The sequence below is a fragment of the Vanessa tameamea genome, chromosome Z, assembly GCF_037043105.1.
Source record: "Vanessa tameamea isolate UH-Manoa-2023 chromosome Z, ilVanTame1 primary haplotype, whole genome shotgun sequence".
Lineage (NCBI taxonomy): Eukaryota > Metazoa > Arthropoda > Insecta > Lepidoptera > Nymphalidae > Vanessa > Vanessa tameamea.
The window spans coordinates 14,981,872-15,007,911 of NC_087341.1; the positions used below are offsets into that span (position 1 = coordinate 14,981,872).

Consider the following 26,040-nt stretch of genomic DNA (forward strand, 5'->3'; position numbering starts at 1 on the left):
ATATACCAATAATATGATATTGTCTCACATCATTTGAAGTAAGCAGGACAATGTACTATGCAGAACTCTACTTTACAGAATGAATTAAACATTCAAACTCAAGAATTTTGTTTGTCCTGCCCAACTTTAACTGCTTACAAGCCAATCTATAAACAGTACTCTCATTGTGGCTCCACAACAGCCAAAGTCGGACGAACACGCTGGCCCAACGTGTACTTGAGGCTTAATATTCAAAGCTAGGAGTCCATCGACAACTCCCAAGACGTCATCATCACAAGTATATTTTATGGATAGGTACTTTGCAAACAATACATGAATACAAAACATTTAGTTCAACAGAAATAATTATAAAGTAATCAATTTATCATAAAAAACATTTTGTGTAGACAACCTTACATTTATAAAATGAACTATATCCGTCTTAATTCTAAGATATACATATGATAAATAAAATCATTAAGTTTTTTAAGTTCAGTTTGTAATAATTGCTGTTTTATTTCAATAGATTTGCTATATATAGCTTTTTGTAATATCTATGCAGCGATAGTAGGGAATTAAACATTTGGCTGCTACTACACAAGGAAAACACGAAAAGTTATACCTACTACAAAATTTAGAAATATATTGAATGTTGTGAATGGACGTATGAATTATGTACTTTCTAGTATTTAAAAATATTGTTATATATTTAGCAAAACTAAAGGCTCTTTCCTAGCAACACTTCGGCTCAAGTATTGATCGCGTCGTACAAGTTATTACAGAATACAGATTAATTGATTTTACTTGTATATTTTGTGAAAGATAGGTGTGGTTTAAGCAGTAGTAGGAGTTTTAAAATTCTCAAAACAATATTTAAATAATGGTTTATACCTGATTATTTTAGTAGTCGCTTTATTTCTAATAAATAACCTTATTATATTGTTTTAGAATAAAGTAAAATGAATACCTACTTGGGCTAAGCGTAATAACTCTCGAGGATATCGACTATAAATATAATATTTAGCTTGGCGAAGTATACCGGTAACTGTCTACGTTGTTATTAATGTTTTTATTTTGTGGCGTTTAAGAACTATGTATTTATAAGCTTCGGTGTTATAAACTATATGTATTTATGTATGTAAATGCGATATGCATTATATAAGCCTTTATTCTCTACAAGCGGCGAATTATTATTATTTTTGATTTAATAATATATTTTATTTGATTATTTATTGTTTTGAATTGTTGTTTGGCTGTTTTAGGCATGTATTAAATATATTTTAAAAGAAACCTTGCTTAAAAATAGCATTATTTTCACATCGTTGTACTTTTAATTTTTCTTTAAACCTTTTTGAAATATATATTGTTATGTGCCTGGTATAAAAAACATTATTTATGATTAAGTTACATTTTTCTATTAGCTGGCTTAGTAGTGTTATTAAATGTTGTGTAAGTTCCCTAAAAGCTATCAAATAATTTAAGTTATTAAATATTACTTCTATAAGAATCATGTTGAATTATGTTGTTTTTGAAAATATTTGGTAGCTAAGTAAATCTAAATATTTTATCTTTCTTGTATTTTTATACATTAAAATATGTTTGATAATGTCTTTAATACGCTGTTTATTTACTCTAGACTAAAATGGAAGAACTCGAAAGCCTAGTAGCAGACCTAACAATAAAGTCTGTCAAGATGGATAAAACTTATTTAGTAGAAGTAACCTATATTTTAGATCCATTCGACTTTTACGTTCGTCCGATGAAGTATAGACCACTCATCCACAAGTGGGAGTCCACTGAACCTGAAACAAAGACAACAATATTCAGTATACATGATATGGTAATATTTAATTATGGTTATTCATGTGGAGCTCGTAAGTACATGAGAGGACGAATAATTCGTATATCACACATTGAGTATTACCTAGTGTTCGATGTATTTGCAATTGATTACGGTTTTACCGAAAAATTAATTCCGATTGAAAATGTATGGGTATGCTCAAATGAATTGAAAAATACGCCAGCACTGGCTTTTGACTGCCAGCTTGCTAATTGTTACCCTATAGATCACACCAATGGTTTCACATCGGAAGCAATTCATGCTTTTAAATATTATGCTGGAATCGAACCTCTTAGAATGAAAATTTTAGGCAAGAAACCGCATAAGATTCTGGTTGAGTTAGTAAATTCTACCCCAGAAAGCATAGCAACACTGCTAGCTATAGGCGGGTTTTCAATATTAGGTTTCTTTTGCGACCCAGCAGTTTGGAATCCGGTAGTTGGGTGTAAAATAATGTATTTCGATTTTAAAAAACTCACCATTGGTGAAACCCTAAATGTTAGGGTACAATCGGGTGATTCGTTGAAAGAATTCCATGTTGCTAGAGTTAGCGACTACAATAATCACCTCAAAGAAATTGATATCATAACATTTTACGCCAGAAGAGAATTCTCGCTGTCGCCTGAGCATTTGATTGAGGGAACATTAGTCTGTGTGAAAATTGAAAACAGAAATATATACGAAAGAGGTTTTATAAAGAAAGTGACGAAACTCGAAGAAACTGCTATTGTTCAACTCGTGGATTGGGGAAGAGATGAAGAGTTTCATATTGGAAAAATGAAATATATGTCCGCACTGTGTCTGAGGACACCGGTACTCTCGATTTATTGCAAAACTGAAGAGAATCAGGCTTGGGATAATGGATACGATAGTTTTTTAACACCTGGATTTGAATTTGATATTACAATTAAAAGCCTTGGGCATCAATTCGAATGTCCTAATACAGTTGACATTTCCCAAGCTGTAGAATCTGACGATGATGATGGTGGCGCCAGAGCCTTACCAATTAATTTTAATGAATAAATTTTTAAGCATTATTTAATTTAGAGCAAAACACTTGAGCCAGTGCACAAAGTTTTTAATCAGTTTAACAAATGTTATCCTTTTTTAGGTTAAGAAACTGTAATGTTCAATGCGTAAAATAATGGAAAAGCTTGTATATTTCAGAAAAATGTTTGTTTTAGAACAATTTAATTTATTAATTTTTGTGATATGATATCAATAGAATTTAATTACATCTATAATCGCAATATTTTAACCAGTGTCTGTATATTAATATATGTATGAAAATGTGAAATGATTCAACAAAACCTGAAATAAATTGAGGTAAAATGTAGCGTATTTTAAATTAATGCAAACCCAATTTCAATACAAAATACTATAAAATCGCTTTCTAAATATTTATTAAAAGTTAACATGTTTCAAATTAAAGGTTTTTTAGTATCATATATTATTACTAGTATGAGCACACTTAATAATGAAATCAATGCGAAATTAATTTTAACCATTGAAGTCAAAAACCCAACAATATCAAGACTTTTTATATAATATTTATATGTTTGTAGACAAAATAATTATATAGTAAAATCGTCACTCCTCCGTCCACAGATTCTTATTTCATTTTCTATATTTTTTTTGTTGCGAATGTTGTACTTTGTTATTATGACATTAATGAAACTTATTTGATTTTAGTTTAGAAAGCTTTGGAGCCCCTCCATAGTAGGTACTAATAATTGGTATACCACTAGCCTAAATTAAATTTAGTATTACTTAATACTGCTAAGAAGGTAAATGTTTTTGTGCTTAAAGTTTTAGAATTAGTTAATGACTCACTTTTTGAGTTAGTGCTCAAAAGATAAAAGCCAGGTCAAGTTGGGGAAATACAGATGCTTAATAAGAAATCTGACATTTCGTTAAAGCGTACTAAGAACTTTGGTTTAATCATATTATTTCCATATAAATGTAATGTAGCAAACTATCCGATTGTCATCCCAGCGCCCGGAAAGGGCAACGTGGGACGTCTTATGAACGTGAGTTTAAGCAGCGTGCTGTGCGACCTCCGAGAAAGGTTTTTAGGCTACCTTTGGGGGCGCTTCACCATTGCTCCAAGACTCGACAATCATCGGCAAGGCGCCTGGGCTTTTTGAACACCAGTACCATGAATTAAGTCTGGCCTGGCGACATGCCAGTCTTAATTCTTGCTTGCAGTCTTTAATGGATACTTCTCATAAGAAAGAAACTCCACAATTGATAAATTAAACGGTTGGATAATATTTATTTAATTTTCTACAAAATAAAATTTATAACAATGACGAAATCACTTTGCTATAAGAGATTTTATATTATTTATTTATTAACATCAGATTGGAACGGATCTGCCACTTTTACTAACCAGACCAAAAGGAAAGAGATTGTGATTATATAAAACTAAATATACAAATATAAAATTACCTAACCTGAGTCATAATTTGAATGTATTATATAAAAACCATAAATCATGTACTTCTACTACTTATACTACGTAGATAACTAGGGCATAACGGACACCAACAGTAACTAAAAACGCACTCATCCCCTTCTCGCCTTCTCCTTATGAAAAAAGTACCCGTACAACCAGTCAACATGTTGACATTACCTTGAATGTTTGTTGCATTCACAGCCAAGCGAAATCGATTATAAACTTAAATTGAGTACATAAAAAAAATCAATGATGCTTGCCTAGGTTTGAAGCAGCAGTTATCGTTTAATATTTACGTGTTTTAACCAATGGGCCACTCAGCTAAAATATTGGTGAAAGACGCCACTCGCGGCTAAACGGCTAGATAGTTTTCGTCGTTTACACATTAATTACCACAACAAAACGGAGACAATATCACGAAAGGAAAATAACAAGTTGTATTAAATAATATTTATTGACTTATTAGAAATATTTAAAAGCAGTAATAGTAACTGATGTTAATTTTCCAGGGCAAGGGTTTTCCCGATAGAAAGCTCGGAGATTATTCCACCACAATGCTCCAACGAGTTGGTATACATAACAATTTTTTATATATCCAAGCAATTGGAATTTTGATGTTTTTCTCCATTGAATATATTTGAAAAAGTTGGTAGTACTAATCTGCCTCACTTAAGAAATAACGAATGACTGTTACGATAAAGGTAAAGAAAAACATTATAAATGTAGGGAATATTATTATATACATATAACAGAAAACAATATTTACAACCATTGCGAGGGACGATTTATTATAAACACAGCTTTATTCGTCTTCGATGATCAAATTAATGACATCTATAATCTACGGACCCAAAAAAAGTGCGGTAAGAATATTATGGAAATTATGAAATACAATCGGTCAATATAAACGAAATAGTTAATTCTTGGATTCATTTTTAATTTTGCTTATGTCGTTTTTTAAGAATTTTTCAACGCAAGGGATTTTTTTTTATCGTATTTTATTTTTGGACGGTATAACTTGTGGCATTATGACAAGTTAAATTGTAAGCCTACTCGAATATCGAGTTTTTTTAGGTCCGTGTGATTAAAATGTTTGTTCAAAATAATATAAAAAACATTTTCGCACATAAATATAAAAAAATGACCACAGTTAAATTTTCACCATTTTGGTATAACATTAGAATAACCTCTTCGTGGCGTTTTTTTGGAAATAATGTCATGTTCATTTCATTGTCATATATATTCATTTCTTTTTAAATATAAAGAACACCTTGTGTGGCGAAAAAACGTCGAGAATTCAAATATAACAGTAATATCTATTTAGAGTATGAAAGTTAAAATATTTTATTGATTAATTTGCTCGTTGATAATTATCTTATACTACTAAAAATCTTATACTACTATGATATCTTTTTATACAAAATTTTATACAACTTGTTAAAAAATAATTTTTAGGAAATAACAATATATTTTTATTTTTGTTTTGACACTATTATATATATAAATAATTTTAATTTAGAACATACCATTCGTTTTGGTGAATACGAATTGCAAAAAGACCCGTGTGATTTATGATTTTGAAGCTCGCCATTAGCGCCACGGCAAGACTATGATTAGGCTTTTTTGATAACAGGTAACTTTAAATTAAAACTTATTATTTTAAATTACGTAGATTCTTTACCTATTACTTAACAAAGATTTCTAATCGAAGGTACAAAGACGCACACTTTTGGGGTTTCTTTTCAATGATAGGTTTGTAAGAAAATTTATAGTGATAAAATATTACTTTGGATTGCACTGACCTCCCAATAAATTGACGTATATAACACAACATTTTCTGCGGCTCCCAATAAAGAGTTGCAAAATATTTGTAGTACACTATATAAAATAAAATGTAATGAATTAGAAAGAGATTATTGATGAAACGAAATGACACAACATTCGCACGTACACAGTTTGAGAAACTATAAATTAAATAATCTTAAAAATTAAAAAAAAAACCTTTGAAATATTGCAATGATGATCAACTTACGCAGCTTCTAGCAAAGAATACGAAATTTGGTTATGATTTTGTTTTTACATTGAAAAAATTTAATAAAATCCTGTTTTCCTATTATAAATAATACTTTATAAAATTATATATATATACATACATACGGTAATATTATACGCAATCGTCATTTCTAAATGTACTCGAGTGTTTTTCTCACAACTCAGTACGTCGTTGAGCATGTCTTCATCTGATCAGACAAGTATGAGATTTATTCTTTGGATTTTGTTTTTCTTAACCGCTGGACCATGGAGTCTATTTGTTTGGAGATCAGTGTTGGATTATAAAAACACTTTAGTTTTATGTTCATTTCATATCATATTACAAATAGTATGTATATAGGAGGAGAATCTATTTTTTTCTACAGATTTACACCACAAATATTTTAACAGTGCCGTTCTGATATCGCACCACAAAGAAAAATAAGGCAAAATACGTACTATCTCAGTAAAACATTACAGTTATAAATATTCTGCTTGAATATTTCTAATTTTTCAGTAGATCTTCTGTTTTTTTTATTAATTTATTGCACTTTAGCTTTTATATTGAATACACAAGAAAATAAAAACCACGCTTATCACGATAATACTTAGTCTAAATTCTATTATCTTGACAAGTCTAAAAATAAAGCGGCTGAAATTGCAAAGCTCTGGATCGCACTGTATCTGGTATAAAATTAATGTATTTTAGATTGGAAGATTTTTACAGTTTGAATTTCTATAAATATCTGTTTTAACTTACAAATTATCGCTGATTTGATAAAGTTATTCTATAGAGTTTAAAATTTTAACACTGATCTTTAAGTCTGATATCCGAAGGGCAAAGTTATAATATTTGTACGGCGTTTGTGTCACCCAAGCCTATAGAAAGTCACAGTTTATAACACGTAGTGAACATTCAAGTATATACATGGAACTTTAGATAAAAAACTTCACCTTGTCTTATTTGACTAAAGTCGAATGTCCATAAAACGACTACTACACAAGTAGTATACATATAAAAATCATCTTACTAAGAAATATAACTACTGTTTTAACTCTTCACTTTACACTCGGTGTAAGTTACATATATAATAATTATATGTCGATATATATTTAAGACACTTAGTAAGTTTACTGTTGCGATTTTCCTAAGAGGAATACAAGCGAAATCGACCGATGTCGATAGCCTAGGGTTATTCATTTTTCATGTCTAGTTTTGACACGAGCGGGAACTGGACGATTCGCAGCTGGTTTGCGTAGTCACACACTATCGCGTCCTTAAGCGGCAATATCTGCCGTACAAAGATACACCCGTCACTCTGACCTGGAAATGTGAAAATGAATAAAGTTTAAGAGGCTGTATGTAGTTCCAAATTAACTCTTTTAGATTAATACGAGTTATCAAAACAAACATTCGATATATTTTTGTCGGTTTCCCGAATTGTACGAAAATATTTATTTTACCCATATTTTAAAAACATCAATAGAATAAAATACATTGTTTTGTTTCATTATTAATATTATGCGATTTTAGAATTTGTTATTCCCTGTATCTAACACCAAACTATTGCTGTGTGCCGCTTTGTATCAGCTCTGCTCAGCTAGCATCTACTTTTCAAGGGCGGTGGCTCAGGTGTGATGTAATGAATGGTAAAAATTTCATACCATGCCAGAGTATGTACCTGCTATAGTACATAAGCAGAAACATTATTTATTCATTCAAAAAAAATTAAAAAAGAAAATTATCAGGGTACAGTTTAAGCGCAACGTTTCTTTCGCATAAATGTTACACTGGTGACACGTGTTATGAGTTACGTGATTAATATAACAATTTTCAAAAAAGTATTTTGTATATTGCTATATGTTGTCGCTGATGTAAAGTATATATATTTATATGTTAATAAATTTGAGTAACCGCCTATAAATGTGCCACAGCAAAGACCTCTATAAGAAGGTTTGGAAGTTTATACTCCATGCTGGTATAATGTATGTATATACATACATCTACATATATTATGGCGTTTTAATATCGGTGATGTTGTTGTCGGAACTTGAGTTACATTTAAGTGGCTTAAGTAGTTAAGGGGTATAGTTTGTATTATAAATAAATATATATTATTGAGTAACTGTTTTTAGTGCTAAATATATCAGAGCCTATTAGCTAAACACATGGAAGGTGTTGAGCTGAGGTTTTTCTATATTTAACCTAATAACATATTATTGGACTTACCGAATAACACTCTTCTTATGACGTCACCACTGCTCAGGTCGTAAGCGGTGAGGCCGCTGCGGTCGCCCATCACTAGCAAAGTATGGGTTAAAGGCAGCATGCGACTCATATAGTTTAGACCCTGAAAGTATACAAAATTTTATATAATAAGTACGGCGTACATTTAACAGTTGAGGTGGCTCAGTTGTTAGGAGGTCGGCAGTGTTACTCTTCCATATCTTGATGTTCTCTATTCCTTCACAGTAAACAGTAAACTTCCCACTGCTGGCCTAAGGCCCCCTCTCCCTTTGAGCAGAAGGTTTAGAGCATTTTCCACCACGTTGATCCAATGCGGGTTGATACATGTGGCAGAATTTCGTTGAAATTAAACACAAGCAGGATTCCTCTCGATCTTTTCCTTTACCGCCGAGCACGAGATGAATTATAAGCACAAAATAAGCACATGAAAATTCAGATGAAATTCATTGCTTGTCTGGGTTTGAACCCGCAATCATCGGTTAAGTTGAACGCATTCTACACAGGGCCATCTCGGCTCTATTCCTTCAAAAAGTGGCTCATTTTGCTAAATTCTGCTAATGATTTACTTACGATGTGTATTGAGTTAAGCATATGTCCTTGGAATCGGTCCCAGATACAGAGGCGCTCGTCCGCTCCCGCAGAGACGACGTATGATGCAGTGTACGCAAGTGACGTCACAGCGCCGTCGTGCGCTTGCATGCTATACACGCACGCCCCTATTGTAAACGTCACATTATTTATTTATCTTTGTCTCAAAAGCCATACAAGAGTGTTGTTTTTAATTTAAAAAAAAAACATTGAATTTGACACATTTACGATATTGCTAGATTAAGTATAAATTGAAATAACAAAAGTTACCCGTGTGTAAATCCCATACGCAAAGCAGTCCGTCCTGCGAGCCACTGCCCGCGATGGTGGGCGTGGCATGGTCGATGAAGCAGCTGGTTATAGGTCCGCAATGACCGTGCAGTGTCAATAGCGGAGTCAACTCAGAACTTGAAAATACCTGATGATATACAGATATTACTGATTAATATCTGTAACTTTAATCATTTTCATATTATGTCTGGATCGAGTTCCTTAAAACTGAAATGAATTATATACTTATGCACGATTTAATATATTACATCGCTATACAAAATAAGTAGGATTGACTTTTGAGGATAACAGTACAATAATAATGACCATTTTGGAAAGCAACTACCTATATCAAATATGAAAAACAATTAGTTTTAAATACTAATGGAATTTATTAATATTTCAGTATCAGCTTATCAGAATTAAAAATAATATGATATTACCAGTTTTCACCGTTAGGGTTAAAAAGTACCCTATGTGCTTTTCCAGACTATAATTTATTGATATGCAAAATTGCATTTAGATTAGTTCAGCGGTTCTGGCGTTATTGAGTTACATCTATCCATCCATAGTTTAGCATTTATAAGTACCATTAGCAACTATATTACGGTTATTCAATTTCGTATCTAAATAATTTTTGGCAATTTTTTACTGAATTTACAGTGGAAAAAAAGTAAGAAGAGAAAGAAAATTGGTCAGGAGAATAAATTACTATTTGGAAGAGTCTATTTTTAGTGATTTTTATGTAGTAACGTTTCCCAATTATTTTATTAAAAATATTAAGTTCTACAACATAGTAAACTTTATATTTAAATAAAATATAACATTATTTGTTGTACTGTTTCCACGTACAAAATACAACTATAAACTAACAACTAATAATATTTATTAAAATAATTAAAATGAATAAATGTAATTGTTGATGAACTCGGACAAAATGAAAAGGCATCGAGCTATTATAAGTAGGTAACTTTTGAAGCTAATTAATGATAGTCGTGATTCTAATATTTATTCTACAATATATATTTGACTGGGAAGCTTCTAGCATTACGCTTGTTCATTTATTAACAAAAATCTACAACCAGTTAAAATTCTCATATATGAGAAGAGCAGACGAAAGAAACTCAGGATATTGAAAATATTTTTGTACAATTTAACGTAACAACGTGTTTCGTAATGTAAACTAGAACATAAGAAAGAACTAAACATGTAATCTAAAATGTATTTAAGTTTTTTTAGTTCGTTTTATTTTTATTATAATTATTTATTGTAAAATCGACTGTATCATGACGAAGCGATATGATTAGGAGAATACCTTTTGTCAGTACCTTGAGTACATGGTCCTGACCACCGGTGAGGATACGACCGCCCTCGGAATGCAGCTCTGTGATTGGTTGCTGGTGTGGTCTAGATTGTGCGATTCGGACGCACACAATTTCTGTTAAGAATTAGTTGAATAATTAATTTATTTTTCAACTATTAAATATCTTTGCGAATGTGAAGTTCGATACTATTTAAATGAATTATAATTTTTAATTTGATTTCATTATGCATGTGTATTTACCATCATTTTCAGCGTGGTCTGCGTCGTAAGAGAAGTTCATGCGATCTTTATGCTCGTCATCCAACCGCTGGTGTGCTATTTGTAAATAAAAATAATAATCAGTGGTACAGTCAATCCCATTAAATATCTGTATTATTTTATGTTATAAGTTATGTATTTATATCTGTTAACCCAAATATTTTTTTTATATTTATGTGGCGACAACGTTACAACAACGAAAAAAAAAGCCACGGATCTAAATGTTTTTTCAAGGAAGACATCGCAGCGACTTAAGAGGGCTGACGGCATAGAAGCGTTGAACACGTGTACGTGTGACAGTAGCTTAACTTATCTTTAAACTAGATTCTAGAGATTCATATTGACTATTCAGGATTAATTAATTTTCAATAAAAACTCACAAACATATAACATAAATGAAAACTGTAGATACTGTCATAGTAGCCCAAAGATCGGTGTCAGTGGTTGTGTGTGTATGTGCTACAGCACATACAGATTACAAACACTTACATGATCAAGCTGCAGTTAAAATTGAACTAAATGTAACTGTTCAATTTAATTAACATTTGATAGAGTATCTTAGTGTTACGTCCGCGCTATTTTATAAACATAGATTTTATATGAGTTTCATAAAAACGCATAAACAGTTTAAATAATTTGTTCTTTCGATTGATCAAGAAAGATCTAGAATATTGCTCAAATATAGAACATGTAGTTTGAGAAAGTTCAATTACAATACTGTTACAATAACAAATACAATACTGTAGTACATTATTTTCACGAAGGGTTCAGTTAGCGTTTGCTATATAAGCGCAAAAAGTGTGTTTATTTGCGACGTCACTTTAGAAACCTCTATGTAATGATGTGTTACGTGCCTCATGTTTCTACATGATTCAAGAATATTCTCGAAGTTAAATAAAAGCGCACAAAGTTTACTTTCGGAAGCGAATACGAAGAATAAGGATGATACCTACGATTTAAGCAGACTCTGGACCTCTGTGAACGATTTAGCGACTCAATATGAATAAAAAAGTACGCATGTAATAATGTAAGTATGTATGTAATAATGACTTTAGGTATTTCATGTATAGGAGCTCGTGAATCACTTCTCATTTCCATCGGCGCCATTCAAATAACCACAAAATTCGTAACATCAATTCTATCATTTCTTGAAAGCAATAACAAAAGGATGCATTGGGTTTGTTACTAAAAACAAACGTTCGCACCAATATACCAGATATTACAATATTCCACAAACAAAACAGTTCTGTTAGTTAAATATATACAAATTTGCGATCTGTAAATAATATCTTCACCAAAAAATTCTCCAAGTACTATTATTTAGCTACGGAAATAAAAACATAAAGAGTGAAAAATATGGCTTTCATTCTATCCATTATATAAGTCATAGCCCTGCAATGTCAGCGGTTTAATTGAATATACAAAAAACCACATGCACACTTTTTTTTTTATAATAGGTGATCATTTCATATCAAGCCGACTAGTTTGCTTTTTTTAGCTTTCTTTGTAAAAAAAAGAAAACTAATTGTTCGTTTTGGGTGTTTAATTAATTGTGGTTCTATTGCTTAGTTAATTGTTGATCATCATAACAATAATAACATGTTTATTATCTTAGATATTAAGAGCGTAAGCCGATTTTGGTCAGCGATTATGGGACGACAGCTGCACATAAAAAAATCGATTATGGTCTCATATTGAGGAGCTCCGTAGGTGTTCAGAAAATTAAAGACGATTCTTGATTGCATTTTACTAAATTTTTACAATTTTAGAATAAATTAATTTTAGAGAGAGGAAAAATAGGTACAAATGTCCTAAAATACCTTGTGAATAAACGCGAAGTTTCGCGGGAGACCCACTAGTATTCATTAAACGTTTATTACCAGTTTAGATAAAAATTAGACGGAAACTACTTTCGTACCGAATAAAAAACCATAATAGAGGCCAGAAAAAGGTTTGTGTTTGAAGGTCATGGTAGTAATAATATTTTGACTGAAAAATTTTATAACATGGAATGTCAATATGAAATCGTGTAAATTGATTCGCGTAAATCGCGAGGCATAAACACAACTAACTTATAGTACTAAAATAATATTATTCAAAAGGCTTTAAGCTGTGATTGTTTTATAGTCGTAACCTAAAGTTTACATTAGGTAAAAACCCCAAAACATTAATTGTCTAGATTTCGCTGATAAAGGCGTATGCATTACGATTCTGCTTTAAATAAGTCAATCAAAAATATGCAACTTGACTAATTTAGAGGATATTTACTTCTCCTATGTGCTGTGCTGAATCGCCAGTCAACGTGTGCGCCGGACTGTGCGTTATATGCGTCGAGACGCAATAGTGTGAGGTGGCCCGAGAGTGAGGCCGCACACACGCGTCTCGCTCCCGACAGGGCGCGTACGTGTGTCACCCCTTTCCCCCCCGAGCGCCACTCGTTAAACCACCACACATTCTGAAAGTGCAAATTAATTATTATCATCACACCTCATATCAAGCCAAAAATAAAACGAAGTACGATCTTGAAAGGATTAGTAACCGAAAAAGCCTATAAAGATTTTAACTTTTTATTCTTGTTAAATATTAATTTCGTTTTGTATATCACAAAGAAGTTAAGTTAAGTTACACTGTAATAAAAATGAAAAAAATAGTTCTACATAGTTACCATAGAAACAAAACGACACAACAATAAGGTATGAAGTTCTGAATTCAAATTAGTATCGATTTAAAACGTGAAAATATACACCGATATTTATATTTAGATACATTTGATTAAGACTTACCAATAATTTACTAGTACTAGCTTCCCAGAACTCCAACCTCCCATCAGCACACCCCAAGATAACGAGGTCGTTGCAAAAGTCCATACACCACACGGGCGACTCCCGCATCGCCCTACCCCTCCAACTTGTATTTGGCGCGTTTTCGGCATCACTACAAGTCCTAGCATTAATTTTACTACCGCCTCTATTCCTTAAACTATTGATAGAATCATCACTTCTATCGAAAATAAAAACACTTTCATCACTAAGATCACTGTCTTTAAAAGCTGCATTTAAGTCTTGTTTGTTTATACATGAATTATTTACTTCGGAATTTGTTTTCTCGTTTAGTTCATAAATGTCACTCTGTTCAGTGTAATAGAGGTCTCTGTAAAAAATGCATAATATTTAATTAAACATAAAATAACGGATCGATTTGTTCTAAAAAACTAAACCGATTGTATATGAATAAATTCCATTTTAAAAATATAAATAATACAGTTGTTTCCATGTCCGACGTATATTAATAATCTGTGTGTAATAATAGGAATATGTACCTAATTAAAAAAAAAAAAGTTTTAATACAGATGTAATATTCATAAATTTATTGGATTCTATGATTTGAAAGAGGTATCGGCAAATCTCTCACAAAGATTTATCTTCTTAGTTGAAAAATCCTGTTGATACGTTACATAGTTCTTTTTTAAAAAACCCAACGAAGGAGAATGTTTGTCCGATTTTATGAATATCATCATTAGTTAAGTCCTAATAGATCCTGTCCTGTCCTAATAGAGTTTTAGCACAATTTCTTAAATAAATAAAATATTATAATTTGAATTGAAAAAATATTATTCACCCGTTAAGGCCTTACTCGAAGGCCATGGTAATAATTTATTTAATATAACTGTAAATCTACTTATCAAATCAATGACATTTCTGTTATAATTACGTAGTATATAAGACAAAGTCCCTTACCGCTGTCTGTCCCGATGTATGCTTAAATCTTTAAAATTACACAACGGATTTTGATGTGGTTTTTTTAATAGATAGATTGATCCAAGAGAGAGGTTTATATGTAGCATACATGGACAATATAATAGAGAAACAGTGAAAATTTTAGAGGTTTCCAAAGTGATGTCGAAAATAAACACATTTTTTGCGCTTACATTGCAAATGCTGGCTCAACACTACGAGATAGATCAAAATAATGTACTACAGTATTATACACCTTAAAAAGATCTTCAAAAAAGTCTGCGATGGTATATGTCTATCTCTTAGGGATAGCCTACAACAACATTGTTCTATCCTTCACTTTTTACGAGAAATAATGGCTTTTTTTCGAAGCGATTTTAAGCAATACAGCATTAATTCTTATACAATTAAGTACCTTAAATACGTTGTGCAATTTATATAGCTCAAAATGGCTCTTTACAGCATGTAATTTAAATGAATATTTTCGAAGATATTACAGATTTAAAACGCAGGGACAAACCGTGAACGTTGTAAGACATTCTGTAGTATATTTAGTATCAGCATTGCACCCGTGCGAAGAGAGTTGAATCTACATTTCTAACTGGTGATACATTTACATTTAATGTAATCAAGTAGAATGACGAATAAAATAGCTTATAAAAACTTTGATTTTAATAAAGTATGATTTAATTTTAATGTATTTTTGATAAATAAGTAAATATTTATATGAAAATTCAGGATGGATTGTCATATAATACTTTGGATACAATAAAAAGTATGGAACGAATTGTACTTTCTAAATTTCCCACTGCTGGGCTAAGGCCTCCTCTCCCGTTGAGGAGAAGGTATGGAACATATTCCACCACGCTGCTCCAATGCGGATTGGTGGAATACACATGTGGCAGAATTTCGTTGAAATTAGACACATGCAGGTTTCCTCACGATGTTTTCCTTCACCGCCGAGCACGAGATGAATTATAAACAAATTAAGCACATGTAAATTCAGTGGTGCCTGCTTGGGTTTGAACCCGAAATGATCGGTTAAGATGCACGCGTTCTAACCAATGGGCCATCTCGGCTCTTTTCAGTTACCAACACCTAAAAGTTATACACACTCATTTTTGGCATCAACCAGCATGCTGATTACATCACAGTCACGTGTTGGTGATATTTTTAAATATTTACAAGTTTAATTTATTTACAGTTTACACATATTATCACGAGGTTTATGTATGCGTTATTTATAAATGTGTAATAAATTTTAAAAAAAATGCCGTAAAAGTTTACATCATGGAAAGTATACCTGTAGGCTTTGGCAAACTCGTATTTTGTGTTCTCGGCTGCAGACGGGTAGGAGTTGTCAGCTTGATTAGCTCGGAATGTCAAACCGCTCAGGTGACTGCTTAAGCCCCGTCTAAGTCGAGGAACATTCTGGAATAATTGAAAACTTAATTTAATTACATAATATCTTACAAAAAGTTCCCTTGGTTACCGGCGCATTGATGTGATTAAACGGAAAAAATGCTCATAGGAGGAATGGTGAATTCGTTTTATTTATCTGAGCCATTAAACGTTAAATATTATTCTGTGTAACTTTGCCGTAGCGAAACGTTTGAAACGACCCTGGAAGATAATAATTGCATACAATTTCTGCTTAAAACTGTTTGTTATAAAACAGTATATATTTGTTTTTTTTATGCCATAGTTTGGCGGTGAGCATATGGCCCACCCATGGTAAGTGGTCATCACCGCCCATAGACAATGGAGCTGTAATAAATATTAACCATTCCTTACATCGCCATTGCGCCACCGACCTTGAGAACTAAGATGTTATGTCCCTTGAGCCTGTAGTTCCACTGGCTCACTCACCCTTCAAACTGGAACACAACACTCAGTATGAGTACTATTGTTTAGCGGTAGAATATCTGATGAGTGGTTTGTACCTACCCAGACGGGCTTGCACAAACACAACCAAATATATTGTAGGGAATGCTATTAGAAATTAGATCAACCACTATGCATAACCTTGAATGGAGGAAAGTCCTTAGTTGGTGTTACCATTAAAGTTTAATAAATTCTAATTATTGTAATTGCGTCAATGTAAAATATTTGCATTTTACATAGCACTATTTTGTAATTACTAAAAAAATGCGTTTTATACAGTCGTTACTGATATTCAAGAAAATCTGATATATGAATTAACTTAGATTTATTCCTAGACCATCAATAGGCATAATTATTATTACTTCGGATATTACAAAATAATAGCTTTCGCGTCGCGTCAAACGTACGTAAGATAACTCCCGTATATTGAGAAAATATATACGAAGCTTTACGACGTAACGTGTACCTCTCTACATCAAAACCACGTATCAATGTCTTGGGAGACCTTATTTCTTGGCAGTCCAACACTAGGGAACCGTCAATGACGCAGCTCGTTATTTATTTATTTATTTATTTGACAACACCAAAAACTAGTACAACAAAAATACACAATAAACCAAAAGTGATCATAAGTATTTTGGTAATTGCCTACTTTTACTTTTTTAAGGTGTTCTAAAATTACTTGAAAATTGAAATATCAGTCAACATTCTAAAAACGATAATTATAAAAAGTTAATTGATAAAATAAAACATTATAAAATTAATAAAAATAATGAGCTAATTTGAAAATAACCTAAATAGAGTTTTTTTCAATATATTAAAAATAAGTTAAATAAAATAAACGATTGTGAATTTAAATATTTTTTTATAAAATATCAATAATAATATAAAATTCGAATTATATATACGAGTGTTATCAGTTCAAATGTAAGATCTTAAAACCAGGATAACTATTAAGAGTTAATACATTATTATAGACTATGAATTATTATTTAAATACACTATTGATTTTATTCTTAAAATTACTTATATTGTCATTAATTTATGCCATCAACCCGTACGACGATGGCAGTCCAGGATTACTTCCTTACAACGTCTACTTCTCTCCTTACTTACATACTTACTTCACTTTTTTACTGTGTAATTGGTTATTACCGTGCACTATGACCGAAAATCGTGCTTATGTTGAAAAAAACTAGTAACTTTAAGAATAAAAATATTCTTAACGTATTCACCTCATTACTATAAATTTTCTTGACGTGTAATTAAGATGGATGTCTAAAATAAATGCTAAAATACTCGTATGTTCAAAATAAACACTACCACTAGCACTGTAAGTAAATTGAACGGGTAATTACTGTTTGATATTATTAGTACAAGCTGCTAGTGTAAATCTAACCGATCATTGACAATTTTAATTACAACATTTTAGATAAGCCATGTTTGTTTTATTTTTTTTATTTTATAATATATTACGTTTTATATAATCTAATTATATTTGAAATTAATCTTAAAATTCCGTTCTAAGCTATTTACTTTTACTTGGTGGTTGGGTTGTGCAAGCCCGTCTGGGCAGGTACCGCCTACTTACTATGTATTCTACTGCCAAGCATAAAAAATTAAGATTAGTGATAACCGCTTATCACCAGGTGGCACTCTTTGCAGTGGCTAGTCTTTACTCCCGATTACTAAAAGCCAAACGGTATTCGATCTTGCAAAAGCTGATTGTAGCAAGTTCAGGGCACCTGAAACCGTCTGGAGTATTTTCAGTACCTTTACGACTTAACGTATAGATTTACGTTTAGTTCAGGTACTTAGAGCCTTCTTAAGGTGCCATATTCAATATTTAATGCATTGGTTTAATATTTAAATAGGGGCAGGCCTAAGTCCAGCAGTGGACTAATACAGGCTGATTATGATGATGATGATGAATATTTAAATAAATAACTTACTTCATTTGTTTGTAGAATCGCTGCATCAGAAGACTGACACGCTGAAAATATTTTAATCTTTTATTAATTACTTTTTTATTACTTAATATATTATAAATTTGAAGAGTGACTTTGTTTGTTCGCGCTAACGTGAGTCTTATATTGAAAACTTCATTTTGTATATAATATATAACTTATTAAATTCTGCATATATAAAATAGGTAGGCGAACTGGCCCGGCGGACTGGTCTCCACCGCCCATAGACATTGGTGACGTAATCAATTTTAAAAATTTCTTACATAACCAATACGTTCCCAACCTTGGTAACGAACTTGTGACACACTGGCCACTCGCCTTTGGAAACGGACTTAAACACAGCGGGCGAAACTACACAAAGCAGACCGCAAGATTAAAAATAATACTTACATTCTATTGTAATTTCTCGATCATCGGTGCTGTTTTGTTTCGAGTGAACTTTTTCAAAAAGTTCCGTTTGAAATTTGAAGTAACTGTAACAGTAAAATAATTTTAAGTATTATTAATTATTAAATTACTTTTCACTGTGATATAAAATTCATTTATTTTTTTTAATTAAAAGATTAGCGTTTTATTGTATTACTGTGCGAGTACTTACGAGTAACGATCTATATTCGATATTAATTCACCGTTTAACGAATCCCACACTTTGATGTTGCCTTGTAGACACGAGCTGACTACTTTTTCGCCGTCAGTCACAACACATTCTACTTCTTGACTGTGGCCGGCGACTACTAGCGGTACAGCTTCCATTACCAACTGAAATAAGCATGGACATGTTATTATTATCTTGTATATGAATACTGTACATAAATGTTTTCGTACAGAACACATCTTCCTTTAAAAGAAAAACACAATTTCAATACAACATTAGCTTAAATCAATTTCACGAATGTAAAAAATATGGAATACACAAATGAGTCAAAATTTATAACATTAACAATCAGCCGATCGAAGCTCGTTGCAAGACATAGGTTTCTTCGACTCTTCAACGTCTCTTCCCAGGTAGATACGATATTCGATCACCAAGAACTTCGTGAGGTTTCCCTTCGACGTATATCGGTTCCGGCACGACTTGCATGTTGAACACGACCGTGGTCTAGTCTAAGTTCATGCCGAGACCGACACGCCGGGAAGACTCTTTTAGGTTGCGCTGCAGACGACATCATCGGCAAGTCGAAGGTGTGATGTGCTCGCCGTTTTCATCGACTCCATATCCAGTCCAATCCAGCATTGTTACAATTTATTCCAATGCGATGGTACAAAATTCAAAAATATAACATGGGCGATTTGAACATATATTTGAAATCATATACATTTAATTACACATAACAATTCAAACTAAAATATATACAAATTTATTATTTAAACGTACCTCACGTTTTAGAGAGCTACACAATAAATTATAATCGGTGCAATGTCTGTACATATGTACGAAAATTATAATAATTTGAATCTTTCCTATAAAATCGTTTAACAGAGAATTACGTACATTTCTCTGTTTTTTAAATAGCACACCGTTTAAATAAATACAGTAAAAATAGAATAGAACTACGAACATACAGAATGTCTTCATTACGTGTGAAACATTCACACAGACAAATTACCTTATACAAATATAAATATTCCTATTGTCACACACACACGAGTTCACATTATATTTCATTTATTTTTTCAATTATTGTTTTTTATACTGTTATAAAAACATATAATAAGTATACAAGTAGTACAAACAATATAATAATGTATCATGTAATCACTGTATTAGATCACACTGGTTAAGTCTTAAAATACGAGTCTTCCTAGCTTAAGACGTCAGGGACGTTGAAAGTATTCACAGAAACTATTTCATTAAATATTCATTATTATTATTATTATTTTTTATGTTAGTGGTAGCAGGAGGCTCATCAGATGGAAAGTGACTACCACCGCCCATGGACATCTGCAACACCGGGGGGCTTGCAGGTGCGTTGCCGGCCTTTCAGGAAAGAGTATGCTCTTTTCTTGAAGGTTCCCAAGTCGTATCAGTTCGGAAAAACCGCCGGCGAAAGCTGGTTCCACAGAGTGGGTGTGCGAGGCAGAAAATGTCTTAAAAATCGCGCTTTTGTGGATTTTCTGACATCTAGGTGGTGCGGGTGATATTTTGAATTTTGGCGAGATGTCTGAATGTGAAATTCAGCAGCCGGGATTAATCCGAACAATTCATCGGAACATTCCCCGTGATAAATTCTGTAGAAGATGCAGAGCGATCCAACATCTCTACGCAAAGCCAAAGGATCAAGCAGATCGGAAAGGTCTTGATCGGCGATAATTCGAGCCGCTCTACGTTGGATACGGTCGAATGGAAGGAGCTGGTACTGGGGAGCACCCGCCCAGAGGTGAGAGCAGTACTCCATGTGTGGCCGAATTTGTGCCTTGTAGAGTCTTAGACGATGGACCGACGTGAAATACTGTCTTGCCTTGCTGAGCACACCGAGCAATTTTGATACCAATTTGGCTTTGCCTTCCAATTGACCGCAGAACTGAACGAGGCTTGAAATATCGACGCCAAGTATTCCTATACTAGCTGTGGCGGTTAATGGAATGTTCTTAAATAGTGGAGATACGACAAATGGTGTTTTTTAGCAGTTAACGCGCAAACTTGCGTCTTTTTGGGGTTGAAATGGACTAGGTTCAGCCGGTCCCAGTTCGAGACTTTGTTTAACGAAGACTCGATTTCAGACACAAGTTTGTTCCGGTTTTCTTCGACGTTTTCCCGAGAAATATTAGCACAGCCGGTGTATGAGGTGTCTACGGTGCTATCGTCTGCATAGCAGTGAATGTTACTGATTTGCAACAATTCATTCATATGCAGAAGAAACAGAGTGGGTGATAGAACGCAGCCTTGTGGAACACCAGCATTGACGAATTTTAAGTCGGAGTATGCACCGTCGACAACGACTTTGATGCTCCGATCTGCCAAAAAACTGGTAATCCAATTGCATAATTTCCCGGGAAGCCCATAGGAAGTAAGCTTCGAAAGAAGCGCTTTGTGCCACACGCGATCGAAGGCCTTCGCTATGTCCAGACTGGCTGCTAATGCCTCCCCCTTGCTCTCAACTACTTCCGCCCATTTATGACTCAGGTAAACTAGAAGATCACCGGCTGAGCAATTATCATATTATATTAATTTTTGTGTTTGTGTATCTTAAAATACACAATAAAATAAAAAAAATAATAAAATTACCGTAAATCGAATACAGATTATAAATTAGTCAAATTGAAAATCTTATCCCTTTATTAATTTTGTTCCTAAAATATTTTCATAAAATAATATTATTAAAATTCAACCGTTTATATTTATAAAAAATATATATATGCGAATAAAACGATAATTATAATCCTATTTGCCCTAAATTAATTCCGCGACCTTCCAGAACAATTCCCTAAGATTCTGTAAAACATATAAAATAAAATAAGATCAAATATGCGACTCATAATTAAAAAGTAAACTTACTTGAACAGCGGGTTGCTTGGCGATGATCTTCTTATATTCGTCATCTTCGCTCCATGAAGCACGCCATTCTGCATAGTGCCTCGAACAGATGCATCTGCGGAGGTTAATCAAGCTGGTTAAATTTTAAATCTTTAAACAAACGAGTGAAATCAACTAAGGTAATATGGTCCTTATATGACTGGTATGGTAAAGTCTCTTTCAAGAAAAGACAGTATAGCTTAGTTTAGTTTAGTTTAGCAAAAAACATCACATCCTAAGCGTTTTAGGATATGATGTTTTTTGCTAAACCTAGACTGGCTAGTGTTATATAAGCCCTCATCACCGAGATTTATCCTTTTTAGGCTAAATATTTTTTGTTTATAAAGCCTAATAATCAACAAAGATGACTGGCATCACTGAAATAGGTGAAATTTTTAATGAGATTCTCGTGTTGGTCCACATTGAATAAAATGAAAAGCCAATATAACATTGCTGAAATTATTAAATAAATGCGTCCATCTTTGAGAAAATGATTCGTTTCTATATTATATATCTGTAGACAATTATAATTTAGTCATGCAATAAATTAAATAGCGTAATGATTAAAAATAAAAAAAAAATACAGAAGGGGCTTATTTTAAAGACGACAAAAGGGCGTCGATTATTGGAAGTATTCATTGATTACCATGGAGAATGTATACATTTATTTGTCTATAGACTTCGACGTACATTCATATATGAAAGTAGAAAAAGCCATTGATATTCATGACGGTTCTTGTCGGTAAGGTATAAATTCCTCGAACGTATTTTAATAAAACAAATATTGAACCGTTTTATGGTCCAAGTTTAAGTTGTGGTGTCGCCCACTTAACCTTGGCTGAATACATATTGATTCGATGCACTTTAGAACATTCTAGGGCTACTTTATCCATATCATAAATAAGAAGTATGTATCGTAAGATTACTAACGGCTATAAATGTAAATAGGCTGTTTATTGGACAACATGTCAGAGGAATGTATGTAATGTGTTACATAAAAAAATAGTAGCTAAAATATTTAACCAGAATCCTAAAACATTTCGTAAAATAACGAGACAATATCTAAAACACTTCAGGTAGTAGAAAATTAATTCACACACGAATATTGTGATTCGATTGCGCAATTAATGATAAAACTAAATAACATGTCGCTTAAGATAAAGTTAGTCAGTAGAAATTGAAAGTAGGTCTCTTTTTATGTAATAAAAGATTTCGTCTGTCTGTCACGGTCACGTGATCTCCAAAACTATAGGTGTCATTGGCTTAAATTTTGGCATACTTTTGTATTGGGACTTAAACGTTTAAAAGGAACTTTATTTTAATTTTTGAAATATCAAGAGGGGTTGTATTTCCCCCCTTAAATTTATAATTTGGTTCAAAACGGTTACTTTGTATGAATTTTACCCGAATAAGTTATAGATATGATATATCTTACATATGGGAGGTGAAAACTTGCGTTTGTGAAAGAACGTAATTACAAAATAAAAAAAAAAATAAAATCGTAACGAGATTACATTAATATTAAACAACGATCAAAGATCTAAATATTAGGCAGATAAGATAATTCCAAGTGTTCTTGTTTTCAATAAGAAATACGTTGAAGAATAATACTAAAACATAAAACATAACGTTCATACTTAATGATCGTTTTAGTAAATACCTAAAACAAATTCTAGCATAAAATATTGCTGACTAATGTCATGAGTTAAATGAAGGGTGGGTATAAGTAATAGAGAACGTATTAGTAACGTGTATGTACGATAATTATTATGTATTATATATACATGCTGACGTGAACTCGGCAGTTATAAAGTAGACCTAGAATATTCCAGACGCGTTTGACTAGCCACTCTACCACGAACATTGGAAGGCGACCGATCCTGGCGGTGTGATTATCGCACAGAGTCAATAAGTCAGCTTAAATATTTCTTTAATTATATTCAATATACTAAGAAAATTTTCATTGAATATAACAAATCAAAAACAGTCAAAATGAGTCATTCAATGGGAGGCCAGGTTCAAGCGAACGTTTCGCAGAATAACGAAGCTGGAAATAATCCGGCTCCGGAGCAAGAACCACAGAGCCACTACGATGTTACAAACATTCTATTTATCATCGTTGTGGTGATAATTGGTTTGTTAACACTCATCATTCTTCTCTATTGGATACAAAAGTTGACAGAAGAGGGTTAAATGACGAAAATGGACACGCAGCGTGGAGGGTCTTCCCATAGACATAGCAAAGATCCTCCTATATTTTTAGAAGAAATTTAGAAATTCTATAATTTTAGAAGAAATCAGAAAGTCGAAGAGTTCGCTTACGAGTTATTTCGCTGAGATCGCTGCGCAGTATGTTATGTGATCTGTGCTGGTATCTTCTAAAATGCGTGATGTGTGTGTAACAAATTAGAAGTTTTAAAATTGCTTAAAAATGTAAACTTATTATGTTATTAAATATTATGTTTTAAATTGCACAACGCGAGTCGCAAGTTGACATTCCATGATTTGGTTTCGGTTAAATATTGTCTCGAAAAATGAATTAAGCGTAATTTCAGACGAATAATTAGCTAGCTTACTAGTGTGTTCTTAAAATGATTACACATAGATAATAGTTACAGATACATAAATAGTAATATTATAATGCATAGTTTATTATCCCTATTAGTTAAAAGTTTACGTAAAAATGTTTTAATGAATTGCACTGATGTTTGTAGAAATTAGTTTTAAAATTAAATAAATGCTTGACTAACGACTTCTTTTGTATTGCCCTGACTTTTCCCCAGAAGATAATTTTATTTGACCTGACGCTTCAGGTTTTGGCATAGAATCAATACTATGAATAAAAAATCGACGTCATTTATTCCACAACAGAAAAAGAACCCTACAATACTCACGTATTGTATGGTTTTAAATATGTTCCTTTTTGTATTCAAAAGATAATGCACAATTTAAACAGATTGTCCTTATCCAACAAGGATACTGAATACTTATTTTTCACAAATGTAAATTTAAAAAAAATGAGATTCAGACACTTTGAAAGCTGAATATGATTCTAATATTACAGCACAGCATACGGGGAAATTGTTGGAAAATTGTTAAACTGAACCACTTCAATTCTATTGAGGTTTGTATTTCAAAGAACATTATCTTCATTATGTTTAATTAATATAACGTAGAGGCGCGGTGCAGGCGAATCGGTGGTTCAAGATGCGAAGGTAAATCGTAATGGGTAGAACCTAAGCCCAAAATAAAGCCTGGATCAGTCGGATAACTAAACGACAGATACACCACAAGATAAATATTCGCAATCATACACAATGAGCGTAATTTTAAGGTTTTGAGAATGGATGTAGATGGATAGAGGTAGGGGACGACCAAAGAAACGATGGATGGATTGTGTGAAAGACGATATTTTTAAAAAGAATGTTACTTGTGCGATGACGTTCGACAGAGAAGTATGGAAGAACACACGCTGCGCCGACCCCAAGTAAAATTGAAATATAAACGTTTCATGAAATTATTTTGTGCGACGGGACGGGTATCTAGTATCATACAAAAAACCCCATACAATCACTATCTACTCAAAATGTTTTAGTAAGTGATAAATAATTGTAGCTCATGTATCAGATTCAGATTCTTATTGAATTCATATAACCTAGTATCTTTATTCTTTGAGCCCAAATCCACAGACGTAATCCATCATCCAGAAGGTCTTTCTTGACGGCTGGCTACATTTCATCATAAGAAATACACAAAAGATTTTAAGAAATAACATATTCTTGCTCTTATGTTATGGCAAATATCACATATATATATATCGGATAATTAAATAAACTTCGCAATAGCGGAACCCGAATTCCTTCATGAAATTTAGTCCAGGTATCTCATCGGACTGTTTAAGGGTATTCCCCTTAAAACGTTTTTTCGGACGTGCAATAATTTATT

General features: G+C 32.5%; 2 protein-coding genes across 3 annotated transcripts in view; one reads left to right on the forward strand and one right to left on the reverse strand.

Annotated features, from left to right (window-relative positions):
- Positions 1–760: 760 nt before the first annotated feature.
- On the forward strand, positions 761–2,900 carry LOC113404152 (uncharacterized). The gene is made up of 2 exons (XM_026644948.2): positions 761–1,020; positions 1,616–2,900. The coding sequence occupies exon 2, from the start codon at positions 1,622–1,624 to the stop codon at positions 2,840–2,842; it is 1,221 nt and encodes a 406-aa protein (XP_026500733.2). The 5' UTR covers positions 761–1,020; positions 1,616–1,621; the 3' UTR covers positions 2,843–2,900.
- Positions 2,901–7,010: 4,110 nt separating this feature from the next.
- Positions 7,011–26,040, reverse strand: part of LOC113404123 (sterol regulatory element-binding protein cleavage-activating protein) — a 32,322-nt gene continuing 13,292 nt past the window's right edge. Inside the window, exons 10-22 of one of the 2 annotated variants that reach the window (XM_026644895.2) lie at positions 22,078–22,171; positions 19,180–19,340; positions 18,972–19,054; positions 18,567–18,607; positions 16,034–16,161; positions 13,780–14,146; positions 13,265–13,451; positions 10,979–11,053; positions 10,743–10,852; positions 9,415–9,562; positions 9,127–9,272; positions 8,539–8,659; positions 7,011–7,632 (exon numbers count right to left, since the gene is read on the reverse strand). In XM_026644895.2, coding sequence (XP_026500680.2) covers positions 7,502–7,632; positions 8,539–8,659; positions 9,127–9,272; positions 9,415–9,562; positions 10,743–10,852; positions 10,979–11,053; positions 13,265–13,451; positions 13,780–14,146; positions 16,034–16,161; positions 18,567–18,607; positions 18,972–19,054; positions 19,180–19,340; positions 22,078–22,171 — 1,792 coding nt within the window. In that variant the 3' untranslated portion in view covers positions 7,011–7,501. Of the gene's footprint in view, positions 7,633–8,538; positions 8,660–9,125; positions 9,273–9,414; positions 9,563–10,729; positions 10,853–10,978; positions 11,054–13,264; positions 13,452–13,779; positions 14,147–16,033; positions 16,162–18,566; positions 18,608–18,971; positions 19,055–19,179; positions 19,341–22,077; positions 22,172–26,040 lie in introns of those variants that run through there. The other variant, XR_003369373.2, reaches the window with a different exon arrangement.